The 17,103-nt window shown below is 42.9% G+C and overlaps 1 protein-coding gene across 23 annotated transcripts in view; it reads left to right on the forward strand.

Moving 5' to 3' along the window:
* The window catches only part of FOXP1 (forkhead box P1), a 714,382-nt gene extending 700,727 nt beyond the window's left edge, over positions 1-13,655 (forward strand). For 17 of the 23 annotated variants that reach the window (XM_055557294.1, XM_055557289.1, XM_055557295.1 and 14 more), the window contains 3 exons: positions 426-495; positions 4,950-5,116; positions 10,485-13,655. In XM_055557294.1, the coding sequence (XP_055413269.1) occupies positions 426-495; positions 4,950-5,116; positions 10,485-10,629 (382 nt within the window). In that variant the 3' untranslated portion in view covers positions 10,630-13,655. Of the gene's footprint in view, positions 1-425; positions 496-618; positions 1,601-4,492; positions 4,925-4,949; positions 5,117-5,426 lie in introns of those variants that run through there. The other 6 variants (XM_055557302.1, XM_055557306.1, XM_055557305.1 and 3 more) reach the window with 6 other exon arrangements.
* Positions 13,656-17,103: the final 3,448 nt, after the last annotated feature.

Here is a 17,103-nt window from a genome sequence, read left to right on the forward strand (position 1 = left end):
TTTTTCTTCAGAGCTACCCTGCCATTCCTCTAGCATTTGTTCTAGATCTCAAATCCTGAAGGAGCTTAAGAGCCAGGATTCCTCCCGCCCGCTGACATCCCAGAGCATCAGCCTTCCGGCTGGAGTCAGGGCAGCTGCTCCAAGTTGACAAAGATTCATCCGCGGAGGAAGTGCCCAACCTAATTATTACATAGTCCGCAGTTTTACCCCCAGTTTGCTTGAAAAGCAATGTCTGTCCAACTCAGAGGTGTTCACACAGACCAGCCCCCGGTGAAGCCAGGGGCTAGGGAGAAACCCGACTTTCCTTTGGGTTGGGGACTGGGAGACATTTCTGATTTGGAAGGATACCAGAAAGCTTAAGACTTAGCAAAGAACTCGGGGGGTGATTGTGTTTAACTTTGAGTTTTTATCTTTCTCTCACACAGTAACCCTTCCCTTATTAAAAACATGCAGACCAGCCACGCCTACTGTACACCTCTCAATGCAGCTTTACAGGTAAGACGAGCGGCCGCCCCGACTCTGTGGCGGAGGGACATGTCTCCCCCACTCATTTCAAAATATATTAGCCTCGCTCTAATTAGATATTAAATTTTAATTCCGTTAAACTTTTTTCTTAAGTGCACAAAGCATCGTACTCCCTGGAGGCAAACACATCGGGCTGCTTCAGCATTAGCAGGATGCTTAGCATTTTGAATATTGTGGCAAAAAAATTAAAAGTTCACTTATTAATATTTATCAGCAGTATCATAATTTCCATCCTCTTATTTCAGAATTTCACTTGAGGCAAAAATACCACAAGTGTAATTACTCTAGCACAGCTATTAATGTGCTGGATGATAGGCTACTGCATCACATGGCCTTCTATTGTTCACGGGTTTAAAGAGAAAGCAGAGCTTTTTTATTTCTTCTCCTTCTTTTAAAGTCTATTTTAGCATCTTTTCAACTGGGGAGGGAGGAGGCTGGGTCTGGTTCGCTTGGTAAAAGTAAACTGTTTTTGTTCAAGCGATAGAGTTAGACTCTAGGTTTCCAGCAGATTGCTCAAGGTTACATAATAAGCTTGCAGGATGTTTGTCTCCTACTGACAAACCAAGCCATCCTTACGTAACCGGTGTTACCAGTGGTGGGGGGTGAAGACACGGGGTTTGAGCAGGAGGGAGGTAACCTCCCCGATGTGAGTTACCAGGGCAGCCCTGGCATCTGTCAAGCCTTCTGATTATTGCACATCTCAGTCACCAAACAGTCAAGTCACTGCCAAATCAGAGGACTGGAGTACACTTTACTGAACTTACCTGGGCAGGGCCGTCCTCCCGAGTTCATAGGCGGACAGGGTCCTGTGGACCTTCGCAGCCTGTGTTCTTGACACAGATGTGACGAAGTCTTGTGCCCATTCGATGGGCCAAAATTAAAATTTCCCGAGAGAAGGGCACAGAGAAGCAGATGTCGTCTTAAAAAGGCTCCTTAAGGGGATGATAGTGATGAAAACACAAGGGAGACACTCGGCATTAAGAGGAACAGAGTTGGCTGAAGAGGCGATAGAAGAATCTTCCTGTTCTCACTGAGCACCTGCCCGGCATTCTAGAGAACCGTTTTCCCAGTTTACGCAGCGAAGGCTTCAGGCTTCCGAGGAGGGAGCATCCACAGCCTTAGCACAGAGTTCAGAGGCAAACTCACTCAGCTTAGCTTTTCAGTAATTATATTTATATATATATATATATTTATATATATATATACACACACACACACACACACACACAGCCCAAACCAAATTTAATAGGAGGAACTACTTTCTGTGTTTCTTTTAATTACTTGTAGTTTACACAGTAACTTTAGAAAAGCAAATGAAGGCACGCTTAGATGCCGCCACTGTAAATACCATTCATTAGTAGCTTATTTTCCCTGGAGTCTTATGAAGTGTGAATTTAAAGGCTTCTCTATCTGGAATGGTATTCAGATTACAAGCACATTTGACATTCATGAGGCTACCAGGCAAAAAAAAACAACACAGCCCACCAGCAGCAGTGATCCTCCAGCCTCTGGATCCTCTTAACTTGGTGACTAATTTCCACTAGGGTGCTTTCTTTTTACAGAACTGCTCACGCTTCACTTCTACAACATTTACCTTTGGCCCTGCACCCTTTCTTTCTTTCAGTGATAGCCCCAAACTCGCCCACCATTTTTCCAAGAATCCTTTTGTATCTATCCTGAGGTGAGGTGAATACCTGGGTCTCAAGTCATGATTTGAGGAATGGATCTTCTCCCTCTCCTCCAGGAGTTTGGGTCCTTGGTCAGTAGACAATCCCCTCAGACAACTTGCCACCGTGCACCTTAAATAAAGAGTCTACCGGCAGGCCTTCCCTTCCTGCCCACTTCCATTTTTTCAAGGCAAGTAAAAATAATAGTGGAACAACATCTTCAAAAGATTACTAGAGCAACATAACGCGTGATATACAATATATAAAATAGGACAGCAGAATCCACTACAGAAATAAAACATTGGACTCGGGACAGATTGCATTATGCTCTGAAAAAGTGGAGTAACTAAGGGTAACCGTAAAGCTTCATATTTATAGACTGCCTCTCCCCGCTGGGATCTCAGAGCAGTTAAGGCTCCAGGAGGGACAGGACTTAAGCACCTTCGGTTTGGGGGGGTAGAGGGGCCAGTATGATGTGAAACCACGTACTCTGCATTGGACCAGTCCTTTATAAAATCTGTAACCCCTTGCTCCACAAGGGACATCAAGTACAAAAAGAGCCACTAGGTTAGACCTAAGCCGTTGGTGGAAAGTTTTCTAAGCTTGGGTAGGTGGCTTTGGTCACTCACGCAGAGAATGTCCAAGAAGCTGTCTTGTGTAGGAGCGACCGGGTTTCTCACTGCAGCCCACGTCATCATTTTTTTAAAAGAGGAGCACACTGGTTTTCTTCATTTATGTCTTTTTTTGTCTGAGAATCAAGGGATCGGTGTAAGTGCTTACCTTTGGATGCCTTTCACCAGTGTCAGCCCGTGTTTTATGATCCAGTTCCCATCGGAAATGGCCTTGACCCAGAACACACTGAGAGCCACAGAGAATGAATCATCCTGAAAAGGTGGCCCTGTCCGTAGGATGGCCAGCTCATCCCAAAGCATACATTCTTTGGAGCACTTCAGTGTTGTATGTACTTCTCCATCTTTGACTGGAGAAGCTGCAAGAAAAAAACAGCAAGCTAGAGCTTGGCCCCACTCTTGCCAACTTCTGACTGTGAAAGTGAAAGAGACTCACTAATGGTCCCAGCAGAACTTCCGTGTCAGGGAGAAACAGGGCCACTGTGTCGTCTAAAGTAAAGGCAGCCAGTGTGTGTGTCCGGCTGCAGTTTGGTGGGGGGCGGATCAGGCAACGGGTCTGACTTTTCACTCTGCCAAAAAAAGAAAAAATGTTTTATTGCAATTACAAGAGATCTGTTGAAAAAAGTACATGATGCAAATTATTTGACAAACTGTAGGAGAGTGAGGAATGTTCAGATGTGCTGTTCATCAAGATGAGTTCACCACATTTGGAAATGAAAATGGGATTTCCCCCCTCCACTTTTTAGAAGAAGGCAGTTACATAAATTCAGAAGTGGAGGGAAGGAAAAGCCGTGGGCTTGCAGTGGGCCTGGCTTTGAAGTCACCCCTTAGCCAGTGCCGTGTTAGGTGTGGGCAGGTCATCCGGCCCTGGATCTCGAAGGCGTTTCTGGCTTTGGACATTGTACAGCAAGTGAGACCGTGATTGTCTAACATGCAGATTCCCTGCAGCCCAGCTCTGCACCTGTTCTCTCTTCACTTTTGGCTTTTACTTGGTCTCTAGAGCCAGGGTTTCTAGAATCGTTTGGACTCTTGTATCACTGGCCAGTTGGAGTCACTGCACCAGATTGTCTTGTGATTGTATTTTTACCTCATTAGGATGGAAAACCAGGCCGAGTGTAGTCTGCAAGGGAATGAGTTTGATAAATCTTGGTCTAATCACAGCTGCCAGGTTTTGAAAGTCTGTCCTCTTTAATAAAATGCAAAGTTACTAGGTCAGAATCATGAGCCAAATGAAACAGTATGGACACTTTAGCCCAGTGAGAGGTCTGACTGTTGTCTGCATCTCAGACTGGGTGGTCGTTTTATTCAAGTGCAGTAAGATAGGAAATGAGCAGTATATCCAACCATAGGGTTCAGGATATCTTTCTTTTTCTCTCCATTTCCACACTTTTTTGCTGACACTCAACTTAGAGTGACTTTGTCACCTTCGATATGGATGTACTTACGTACCCCCAAAGAAATACGATTTACAGCTTCCTTTTGCCAGAGATTTCTTTTTTCTTTGGTCTTCAAATTCCAGATGATTGGTTGGAACCTGAAAGATTGCATAGAGTTACCTTCAACCAGTTATCTCAGACTACACTAAAAAGATTCAAAAATCATTAAAACAGAAATGATGGGGAGGGGAGATAAAAATTGATTCCAATTCTATAATCTCTTCCTTTTCTATAGGATCTGAGACATAAATGTTTATGGAAGTTCTCATAAGTTTGGGCTCTGCAGCCAGAATAATCTGATCAAATCTTTAATATCCAATAGTGGAGTCATCGAAGTGGATAAAGAAATGAAAATTCCATTACATTTCCCTGTGATCTGGAAATATTCAGTTCCTCTTGAAAAAAGGCTTCAGACAGAAAGCTCGTTATGAGATAGCCTTGTCTAAAGCTTGTGCCCCCACTCCACAGGCGTCTCAGTCCCTCCAGCTATAGCTCTTTGGAACCCCGCTTGGGACACGTGTCATCATCCGCTTGACTCTTAAAGCACAGCCCTTCTAGACCTGTTAGAAGCTTGTCTTTGCCAAGTACACCAGCATGAATGTAAACTGAAGCCCATCGAATCCACCTGTAATTGATAGCCTCCCTGTCTGTACACCCTGTGTCTTCATGCATTTTCTTTGGGTTGATGGCAGGCTTCGATGGCTGAGAACAGTATACCTCTATACACTACCGCTTCCATGGGGAACCCCACTCTGGGCAACCTGGCCAGCGCGATCCGGGAAGAGCTGAACGGGGCGATGGAGCACACCAACAGCAACGAGAGCGACAGCAGTCCGGGCAGATCCCCTCTGCAAGCTGTGTGAGTACTGGCCACCTGCAGCACCTCCGCCGTCAGATCCCCCTGGTTTTCTGTCACACGAGCCTTGCTCTGACTGCTGTCAACACCTTTTCTGTCATTTCTCACTTCCTAGAACCCGGGGAGAAGTGGGTGCTTCCAGGATTGTTCAACTCGGTTCGCAGCTAAAAGGACCACTTACTTATATCCGACCCATAAAAGCAGTAGGCTTCCTGCAGCCCCACAAATGCCCAGAGCCACAAAGGGGAGTGCTTTTTGCCCTTGCTCCGTCAGCTCAGGCCGTTATTTCAGCCACCTTACCTTTTCCTCCTAGAAGCGGTATGCATCCTGTGACACAGTTCACTGTCCGACGTGCCGGCGCGCTGAACCCAGCAGGGCGGGAAAGGATGCTTGTTTACTTGGTTGTGGGATATTGGTGAGCCGCGCACGCCATGCTGAAGCGCTATTACCAAGCATTAATGATGGCACGAAGGAAAGACGGCATGATTTATAGATTGCTCTTAAAATATCAAAAGGAAAATTAATAGGGGCATTATAGCAACAGACGGGAGTATAATGAGCACGCCCAGAACCGTGCAGAGCGCTGGCTGAGGGCTGTCTGTCCTGCGTGTGTGTGATGCCCCCGGGGGTGGGCGATGGGAGGCAGGCAGGGTGATGGCACTCCCTCTCTCGCAAGAAGAGTTTCAAAAAGAAACCCCATTTTCCCACGTAGGATTCACCAGGGATGCTCTAGAATGACAGCTTCTCCCTTTTAGCGAGTGTCTGTAAAACCAACGCCCGCTTTAAAGGAGTAAACCAATGCAGTGTTTACCATGCTGTCAGTTCGTAGAAATAGACCTCTTGTCTACACAATGCTTCTGAATTACTGACCGACATCTTAGTTTAAGAGCATTTGAGTGATCAGAGTGGAAAATATGACCTGTGGCAATTAGCAACAGAATGAATTGGCATCTAACAACAAAGGCAAAATGCTGTCTGCCAGTGTGGGTAATTGGTGGCTTTGGAGGAATCTGAAATTTGATTATTTAGCATTTGAATTTCATGCCCAAAGTGCTTTGAAAAGGATCTTTAAAGATGAAAATAGTCTTTGTAAATTCATAACAACAGTCCCTTAGCATTTACTCCACAACATTTTAAGAACGTGTTTCTCTCTCACGCTGCCACTGCCGTATATCATGCTTCCTCCAGCAACCTGGTGTTTCTGACTTTATTATCACACCCGCATTCATCTTTAAATCATTGTCATGACAGGAGTATTTACTAAGATATCAAGGAAGTTCAGAGCAAATATAAATTGTTATGTATGCTACTTCAGGAAATACTTACTGTGGAGCAAAAGCGTCTGAAGCTGCTGAGTGGAAGAGAGAGTTTTTCATAGTATCCACAGAACTCCCAAGGTTTCGTTCCTGTGTTTACAGTAAAAGAAAAAAAATGACTAAAAAAAAATAAAGGAAAGATATTTGGATAAAAACTCACACAGCAGTTTTGAGTGATGCTAATTTTGCTGTATAAGATAGTTACTATAAAGTTAACTTATGGAAACTTTGAGTTAACCCCAATATAACAGAAGTCTTGTTTTACAGCTGTCAGTTTAATTTTTAACAATTACTGATGGTTTGTTTTTTTTTTTAACCTGTATAAAGATGTCAAAAAGCATACTGTTTGTTGCTCAGATCTCACAGGTGTACAATACAATAAATTATTTTGCTAAAAAGAATTATATGTCATCAGCCCATTTCCTATGCCTACTCTTGGTGCTGGAGATGGTTACCCTTTTTCATCTCACATTTCCATTAAGCAAATTCTATAATGATGGAGTTTTAATTCTTATCTAACATGCATTACCTGCTATGACGCAGACTGTCTCCTAACCTTTCTGTTCTATTGGAATAACTCAAATCGTAAATTTCACAGCAAGGCTTAAAGGACCCTGTTGGTAACGGCCCACCCGATACCTAGTGTTGACATAGAATTCCTTCTTACCTTCCCCATGACACTCAAATACCTCTACATTTTTTTCTCTCCTGGAACACTACCAAGTAGCCCGTAAGTATGGCTTTGGAGTATTATCCGTTCGTCCTGGGAGGAGCTAAAGGAGCTATCGTACAAAGCATGTACTCCATGCTGTCTCCACACCCTCTGAACATAGTGCCTTTAGACAGCAGTCAGCTCGCTTTCAAAACTCTGCTGTTCCCACAGTGGCTAAAGAAAGCAGTTAGTTAGATCTAAGAAGGAAAATGTGGGGTTTGGCACAGTTATTCCCTGGAAGCCCTTTCGGAAGCAGAAGTCAAGGGAGGAGGTGACCAGTGAGCGTGGAAGGCACCACGCGCGGCTCCATTTCCCAGGATGCAGGGGGGTGACTGTGAAGCACAGGGTCTGAAGGAGGCTGCAGCTTACCTGAAATGGATCTTGCGTGGAAAGCCATCCTTTCCCATTCTCTAAAGCCCTACTTGCCCATGTTCCTGCACTCATTGGGGGGTCTGCTGGTTTCACGGAATGTCATGAGTTGGATCTCATTTCCCTGGAGTTCCAAGAAGCCTTACCATCTCACCTGGTTGTGTTGGCAGCTTGTCACACCGTAGATCTGATCAGTTCACCTTTGCTGGGGCTCCACTCAATAGTAGGTGCTGGGTTTGAATTAGGGTGCACAGGGTCATCACCTGTGTCTTTGGGATGGAAAATAATCTCACTGAAGTTTGCCTGCAGATTGCAGGGGGAACCAAATACTCTCCCATGTGAACCTACCTTGTTGGGGTTGGGGGAAGTGATACATACCTGATTTTTTCTTTTGCCTAGCCTAACATTTGTCAAAGTCTCAAATTATAAAGCAAGAACTTCATTAAGACTCTCCAGTTGTTCTAGGGTCTCCCCCCTCTCCCACCCATAGCCTTGTATCATTTCTGTCATCAGATTCGGCTTTATAAACCTGAAAAGATGATGAATATATCTGGTAGTGTGAAGAAAAATGAAAATGGGAAACACAGCTGACTCACAGTTCAGGCAACACACAGCCCTAAAACACTCTTGTCCAAACTGTTACTAGAACCATGCTACCAGAGGACAGGAGGGGGTGAAGTAACAGTTCCAACAGTGCTAATATGAAGCCCAAACATAAAGTGACATTCACCATTGTCAGTCACCCGAGAAACACAGCTGAAGGTAACTGGAACTTTCCTTATACCTGCTCAGCAACACACCGTATTTGAAAAGCAACACTTGGGGCTGATGAGGTTGAGTCTAAATTGATAGAGCTTCTCTGGAAATTAACATTGCAATAAATCACAAGAACCATAAGATGTTTTAGCCTCTGCTCCAACAATTTCATTCTCAGACATTTATCCTAAGCCAGTAAATCAAGTATGGATAGAAGTGGTCACTGTATTACAACAAAGAGCACAGCAGGGTTGAAGGGTACAGAGGCGAGAAAAAGACAGTCCCAAACGCCCAGTGTTAAGGGGTAACGTGTCAGTCAGCACAGTGCTCGTATGGTCATAAAAAGTAAAACTAAAGGTAGCAAAATAACATGCCTGCTATGTTTGCAATATATGAAAACATGACCCCAAATGGGAGAGGATAGACAAAACAAAATATCCTCCCTTAACTAGGGTTTATGGGTGATTTTTTTTTTTTAAAAAAGGAATAAAAATCCACACACCCAATTCTTCCCAAAAGAATACAGGGGAGGGGCCTGCTGGGGCTGACTTCCCAGGCATGCGATGAACACAGTCTCACAAAGATCCCACGCTTGAAAGTTTTAACGCTCAGCTGTTACCATCTGGAAAGTCTCAATGAATTTTTCAAATGCATTTTCACTTCACACTGGACTCTGCAAATTATGCATCTGGTCCGGATCTTGACGCTGAAAACAAATAAATAGGACCAGTAACAAACTAAGAATAGACGGAGCCAAACTAGTGAAACATACTTTAGTACAACCTGGGTGCACTTCATTTTGCACATAGTTTGTAGGAACACGGGCTCTGTTTTTTAAAAGCTATTTATCCCGACATCCACTTCCAAACACTACTCTCCAGGCTTCGCTAATTGAGAGTCCTGGAGGTCCCCGTGGCAAGGGCAGTCCGGAGCACTCCTCTGTTGGTTTTTCAAGCTTCAAGTGGCCTTCAGGGTTTGCATACAACATCAATTATTTAGGGAGGCAGCAGTCCCCAGCACCACCTCTTATTACTAATACTTGATAAAGTCAAATGAAAAAATCCACCCTTGGTAGCCTGTCCCTGCAATGGGATCTTTTTCTTTTTTTCTTTTAAAACTTGACTGGGGATCGTGTTTTATAACTTGAATGGCTCTTTTACATATCAAAAGCCCCACAACCGAAAGTAATTTGTATTTGCAAAAGGATCAGTTGTAAATATGATTTACGAACAACATTTCTCAGTTGTTATCGGAGAGGTTTCGTGTGGTCCCTCGCCGGCCCCTTCGGGTGAACTGTGCGCTGGGCTGTAATGAGCACGTTGGCAGATCTCATCAGAGCCCAGCGCGTCCCGGTGGCCGCTACCAGCCGGGCCTCTTGTTTAGTCTTGTTTACAGCTGACAGTGTTATTATTCTGACCGGGGCTCCGCTTTCTTATCATATTGTTGTGTTGAGCGCACCTTTTCCTCTCCGTTTGTGTTTCCTGGCAGGGCTTTTCTTGCCTTATTGACAGTTTGTAAAAATATGCATTAATTTGGAGTTTCCAGCATGTATCATGGTGTCTCTCTGCTGTGTTTGCTTGAAGTTGATTAATGATAGACCCTCGCTTGGGGTCGGTCTCCGGAGAGCTCTTTCACAGGTTCTGCATGTTAACTAGCAAAGCAGAACACACAGAGAGCTGCGATTAGCCCAGCCTCCAGTTTTTGGTCCCCACAAACTACCCTTGCGTTACCGGTTCTTGGTTCATGGGATTATTTCAAGGTTTGTTTTCCTCCATGCAGGAGGCCACTCCGGGGCCTGTTAGCTGCCCCAAAGTGTGTCCTTGGACTAGCAGCATCAGTGCAGAGATGGAAAGTCTCAGGCTGCATTTTAACCAGAGCCCATGTTAATGCGCGTGCACATCACACTGTAAGGAACACCACGGGAGGACACACCCATGGACGCTTCCATCCAGAGACCCTTCCGGGATGATGGGAATCTCCCTCCGTGCAATCCAGTATGGTAGTCAGTAGCCTACGCGGTGGCCCTGGAGCATGTAAAATGTAGCCAGTGCAACTGAGAAGCACGATTTTAAACTGTCTCAATTTTCGTAGTCACACGTGGTTAGTGGCTGCTGTATAGAACGTCACAGCCCTAGACTGTGGCTTCTGTGCTACCCAGAACACCCAACTTACCTTGAGTTGGGAAGTCCCCTCAGTGAACCTTCTCTTGCTTTTCCAGGCATCCTGTACACGTCAAAGAAGAGCCTCTGGACCCCGAGGAAGCTGAAGGGCCACTCTCCTTAGTGACAACAGCCAACCACAGTCCAGATTTTGACCACGACAGAGATTACGAAGATGAACCTGTCAATGAGGACATGGAGTGAACATCTGGGCAGGCCAACCCCAAGAGTGTGAAGATTGGGGGGAAAAAACACACACACAAAACAAAACATGTCAAAAGTTGGCAGTGAAATCGTTCTCCATTGGTTGTACAGTCTGGAGGATTTTTCACTACATTTTGACAACTCTGCAATGTGTTAACTCTTAGTGCCATCAAGAATCCCATTTGGGAGTATTTTTGATTTTTCTACTTTTTGTTGAAAAAAGGAATTTGTACTCTGTGCATTGGATGGACTTGTTTGGTACTGGGGATTTTCCTCTCTTAACAGTCAACATCAGTGTTGTAAATTCGCTAAACTGATTCACTTTTAGCAGCAGACTTTGAACTGCAGTCCTGCCGACGTTGCACAACGAGGACACCCAACTGAGCATGTGCGCCTGAGCTGCAGACCAAGCCTCTGCCCAGAATCTAAGGATTCAATGGACGACCTATTTGCACAGTACTGCATGTTGATTATCACTGCCTTTACTCCATTTTTTTTTTTTTTTTTGCTTCCAGTTGGGATGGGGAAGGCCTTTGTGTGTGTATTGGGGGGAGGGTTTAAAAATAATTATCCCAAACTTTTTAATGTATTGCCTTTTTTTTTTTTTTGGCTTCTCCTATACCATTTTAAGTTCTGACCTCAGGCCTCCATTTGGGCCCGCGGCCTCTTGGAGGCTTCAAGTTTTCTGTACCTTGTGATGAATGTTAATAGGTGTTTTTATTATACAAAGCTGAATGTCATTTCTCGTTCGTAGTTTTCTGTCACTCATTCCATTTCCCTTCAGACATCACCACTGTTTTCTCAAAAGTCAGAAAACATTCCGTTTTGGTCTTTTGCAAAAAGGTCCCAAATGCTGCACTCTACATGTGAAGGTCCTCTCACCCAGATGTGAAGTTCCTGCCAGAAAGAGAATGAATGACAGAAAAAAAAAAAAAAAAATAGAGACACCCTAGGAACCGTGCAGATTCATTTCACAAAGCAGTATTGGAATGTGGGAAGGGGGTTGTTTCAGATTTTCCTTTTTTTTTTTTTTATTTTAAATATTGTACCTACCATCATTCTTAATAAATGCCACAGCATTTACCAGCACAAGGAGACATAGGCAGCAGCCCCTCTTCCCCCAAAACCAAAAAAAAAAAAGCACTGACCGCATGGCTGTAGAAGACTTCCCTGGGATTACCTGGTTGAGATGGGCCTCAGGCTCTTGCAGTTGTTAAAACCAGCATGAGTTGCTTTGTTTGCAAAATGGCCCCAAAGCTGGCTTCCCAGAACAAATCTGCTGCAAGTGCCGGGGGCCCCCAATGGAAACGTCCATTCAGACCTGCTTGGTGGCATTCATCTGTTTGAATGCAAATCAGATTTCAATTTGAACTTGTTCTGTGAGTTAATGAGGACTGGGCTCAGCAGAAGCTGAGGAGTTAATTTCCACTGTGCGGACCTGGTGCAGCAATGCAGTCTGTGAGGCGGCATCACCCCACCAGTCCTGTCTTGGAAGCCAGCAGCGCGAGACGTCAGGTAGATGGGAGCTCAGCCCAGCCTTGGGCTCTTGGGGAGACAAACAGGACGTGCAGGACGTGACGCTCATGGGTCAGTACAGCCTCAGTCCTTGGAACCCTGAACGCTTACTTGCACCCCCTTTCCTGACATTTATTTATCTAGGACTGTAGCTCTTGTTTTAGTTCGAGAGCCGTTTGGAGAGCTTAATTTATATGCTTTGTACCTTTTTTCCCCTAAAATTACCAAAGATATTCCACAAAGTTAAATTATGTTCTCTGTTTTTATGCTTTATCTGATGAAGCCAAATATCCTCTTCTTGTTGATCAAAGGAGGCAAAATAATTTAGAGGCAATTGATGAGATATAGGCTATTGCTAACTTGAGACAACTGCTCCTTCATCATAGAGGCCATTTAGGAGACCAAGTAGGTAATGGAACCAAAGTAGTTACTTTTTTTTTTTTTTTTTTTAAATCATTTTTTTGTTTGTTTTTTTCCTACAGAGACCAAAACTCATTCCTGTAAAGAGAAATTACGGGGCTACTGAAGGGAGAAATAGAATGCAGTATTAAGGGTGTACCATCTCCAAGGAAAAAAAAAAAACAAAAACAGTGTATGGCATATGAAACTTAGGGGGTGTCCAGTCCAGGAGACAGTTATGGTAAAATGAAGGTAAAATTCAGAGAGAACAAAAAAGCTTCCGCAATTGAACTAGACCATGTAATAGTATTTCTAGAAGACATTTCTTTTCAAAGAAAGATTGTATGCCACTTTTGTTTAAAGACTGTGCTATGATCACTGCGTTCATTTTAGTTTCTCTTGTCATATATATCCTCCAGGTTTTTGTTTTATTTTTTTAAAGGTTTTCTTTTTGTCCTTCCTTTCTTTCAGATTAGGCTTGCCTCAGCATTTTTCATTAAAAAAAAAAAAAAAAAAAAAGTAACATTCCTGTCCACTCACAAGCTTGGTAGAAAAACTTCTTTGGCAGTTACTTTTGAAGCTTCACACTGCTTTCTCTATAAAGGGCAGTCTGTGGTCACTCGAGACTTACATTTTTTTTTCCCCAACTTTTCCAGGCAGCGTCATGTGCAGGCAGTAGCCAGACAGGGTCATGGGAAGGGGGCCCTGTGCTTCTAAACTGAGTGGTTGCTGGTTAGTTTGGTATTCAAAAGAGGATAAAAATCTGGTAGATTAGTTCATTCTCAGCATGTGTAGCTAGACATGAGTAAAGTTAACAGCATGAGAAACTGTTAGTACGCATACCTCAGTTCAAACCTTTAGGGAATGATTAAAATTAAAAAAAAAAAATACATTTCACTCAGTTGCACTTAGTCGTATGTCTTGCATGCTTAGTCTAAAGACTGTAGCAAAAAGAAAAAAAAAATTAGATTTTACATATCTTTGCAGGTATCACAGCCTTGCAGAAGAACCAACTGAAAAAAAAAAAAAAGAATCTCAGGCTTTACAGCAAGCAAAGTTCACTCTGATTTTTCCAATTCTGATTCTGTATCCCTTGGGGGTAATCCCAGTTGCTTCTTTAGGATGGGGTTTATTATGTTGTACATATATCCCGATGTGTCTGTGTGACTCTTTGTCTTTTTTGGGGGAGGGCGGAGGGTGGTTCTTTTTTTAGATATTGTTCCTAAAAAGGAATAAATGCATACACCTGTTTGTCAAAACACCTTTGCTTTTTGTGCAACTGCTTTATATTAACAATACTTAAGGGAAAAAAAGCTTTGGAAAAAAACTACTGTATGTAATGGAATTGCAGAATATGCTGCACATGTATTTTATTTAGTTATTCTTGCTTTAAGAATATCGGATGACATTTCCTGACATGTGGGAGGGAAAAACTCCCAAACTTTTTTTTTTAGGCTTTTAAATTGTAACATAGTTGACAGATTTTTTTTTTTTCCCCTGTTCTCATTGATCAGAGCATCTTGTACAGGTTTTTTTGGTGTGTGTGCGAACGGGTGTGTGTTAATCTGTTTTTTGATACATTCCTATCCCTTGTGTTTATCCTACCATTGCCCTCCTGGCTATCGTAAATGAGTTCATACATTTGAAAAGAGAAAAAAAAAATGTTGTTTTAAAAAGTGTTTTCTCCTGCTGCAGTAAATACTTTGCATGATGAAATTCCAGGGTCACACTTTCAAAGTTTATCAGTGAAGTAGTGATTAATCATGAGAGTGTCAAAGCTATTGAACTTTTTGTATAAAAAAAAAAAAAGAAAACTTTACAAGGTGCCAAGATGTACAGACAATTTTGTTACTTTTTTTTTTTTCCAAAGAAAAGCGTACCTTTAGGGAGAACAGCCCCTCGCATCAGACAGATGCGCCGTCAGGAATGAGGATCCACCCCATTGTCCCTAGTCTGTCCTTGTGAGACGTTAGCGCTGCCTGCAGTGTACCAGCAGTGAAAGGAAATACCAAGGCTTATGAACGGGAAGAGTGACCGCCAGCCCCGCCACCTCTGGACGGCTGCGACCTGTTCCCAGCGTTCCGTCAGACGTGGTAAAGACACCTTGGATTCTTCACCCAAAATGCGATGTCCGTCATTAGCAATTTTATCGTGGGGGAAAAAAAAGTTAAAGATTTCCTCTCCTTTCCACATTCCAGCTTGATCTCCGTTTCCAAGGGTACAAAGAAGAACATGTTTGTCAGGATTCTGAATCTTTGGGGGACCTTTTGCTTAGTGGTAGACCCTCTGGATATTCCAGATGTTTCTGAGAGTCGGTTTGGCTTTTCTCTCCCGAGAATGAGACTTAACAATTCCAAAGGCATCTATGTGGGCCCCGTGTAGTTCTCACGACGTGCGCTACCCAGAAGCCTGCGTGGAGATGGTACAGCCCGGACTGTGAGCATGGCGCTCCGTGGAGATGTGCTGCCAGTAACAAGAATTTTTTTTCTTTTTGTTCTGTTTTGATAAGGCATAAAAGGAACTCATTCCTTGACATCAACTGTAATTCCATCATTCCGTGTCTGTGGATACAGACAATAAAAAAAAAAAAAATGTTGTGTAGTCAGTACTAATTACTGACATGATCGCATTCTCAAATGCAATAAAAATGCTGGTTGTTCACACTGGTAGTAAAAGTCGCCACCGCCTAAGTTTCTTTCCCCTTCTGACCTGCTGAGAGTGTATGTTCGGCATATGCCTTCGGTTTAGCACCAGCTGCTTCCAACTCAGAATTAAAATCAATCTTAACTAAAAGCTTTCATCATCACAGAGGGCTGAAGCTCTCATCCCTCAGGATTTCAAAGTGAAAGTCTCCACTTAGAGAATTAGGGGGAAAAAACACAGAAAAGGGGAGGTTACCTTTTCTCTCCAGGAAGCACACTGATTTTTTTTCCATCATATTTTATATAGAAAAAACAAAATATTGAATAACTAGCATTAAGAGCAAACTAAAATTTCAGAGGAAAGCAATTTCATGAATAATTCATTTAAATTTCACATCTGCAAGATTAGTCATCCAAATAAAATGCTAATGTCAAAAACATGCACCGTCTATAATATTCTCATCAAGAAATCTCTTTGCATATAAAGATAAATTCTGGGATTAGAACAAATGATTTTATAAAAATATTCTATCCAAAAGTATGGTCTGGTCCATAGCTGCCTTCCCGGAACCAAATAGTAAAAGCTCCCATAACTGAATATTTCCAGAAAAAACCATCTTGATTTCTGAGGTCTTTTAAGAATTTCAGACCTCTAGGAACATTCGCTATTTCTAATACTATTCTGTCATATATAAGCATGAATTAATTTGGGCATTCTCTTTGAGTAAAAAAATTAAATTGGTATATCAAAAGCACCACTTCTAAGTGGCCAAACTACAATGACATACAACCGTTAGGTATATAGTTCAGAGCACATAACACAAGCCAATGGACGTCTTGAAAATTAACCTTGCAGTTACTTGGCAAAGACCAGCTGACACTGAAGAAAATATAAATGTTCTTCCTCAGCATTGTTTTGAAAAGACCTTATTAGGAAAACAGATTTTTTTTTTCATACATATTTTGCAGAGCAGCAGCCCCTTTTCAGTAACAGTTATGCCACTGTCTAAAAGCCCTCTAGTCTGATAATTAGTGAAACATTTGAACCCTTAATTCTTATTCTAGCTACTACAAATAAATTAGGGTTAATTGAAATTCCTTTAAATACCAGGCTTAAACATAAACACTGCTTAGAGCATGTGCAGTTGGTAAAATTAAATATGTCCACATATTTTGAGTCAACCGAAAGACCCAAACCAAGTATGTAGGACACTGCATTAGTGAAGATTTTGCTGGTTGATGCAGACGACATTTTTATTTGTATTTCAGGAATTGTTCTAATGCAGGAACATTCTCTGACATCTTGATTTCAGGCTTGCCATTCATATAAACTAGGCAGCAAACCCACACTGCTGGTGCTTCTTTAAACAGGAACCTTTACATCAACAGCCTAAATAAACTCTGAGGAAGACCAATTTCACACCAACACTAACCAGCTGCCTGATCGTTTTTACTCTCCCTTCCCCCAGAGAAGATTAAATCATAGTGTAGTTGGTCTTTCTGACTGACTAGGTTGTGCCTTCTTCAATGATACTACATATTTATGTGTAGGCTGCTGCTGCTGCTGCTAAGTCGCTTCGGTCGTGTCCGACTCTGTGCGACCCCATAGACGGCAGCCCACCAGGCTCCGCCGTCCCTGGGATTCTCCAGGCAAGAACATGGAGTGGGTTGCCATTTCCTCCTCCGATGCATGAAAGTGAAAAGTGGAAGTGAAGTCGCGCAATCGTGTAGGACTCTTCGTGACCCCATGGACTGCAGCCTACCAGGCTCCTCCGTCCATGGGATTTTCCAAGCAAGAGTACTGGAGTGGGGTGCCATTGCCTTCTCCGATGTGTAGGCTAGTAATCACAATTTATCTTTCCTCCTGATTGTAGTTGAGTCAAAAGTAGTCTTTCTTTAAATAAAGTGAAGTTGGGTC

The sequence above is a fragment of the Bubalus kerabau genome, chromosome 20, assembly GCF_029407905.1.
Source record: "Bubalus kerabau isolate K-KA32 ecotype Philippines breed swamp buffalo chromosome 20, PCC_UOA_SB_1v2, whole genome shotgun sequence".
Classification (NCBI taxonomy): domain Eukaryota; kingdom Metazoa; phylum Chordata; class Mammalia; order Artiodactyla; family Bovidae; genus Bubalus; species Bubalus kerabau.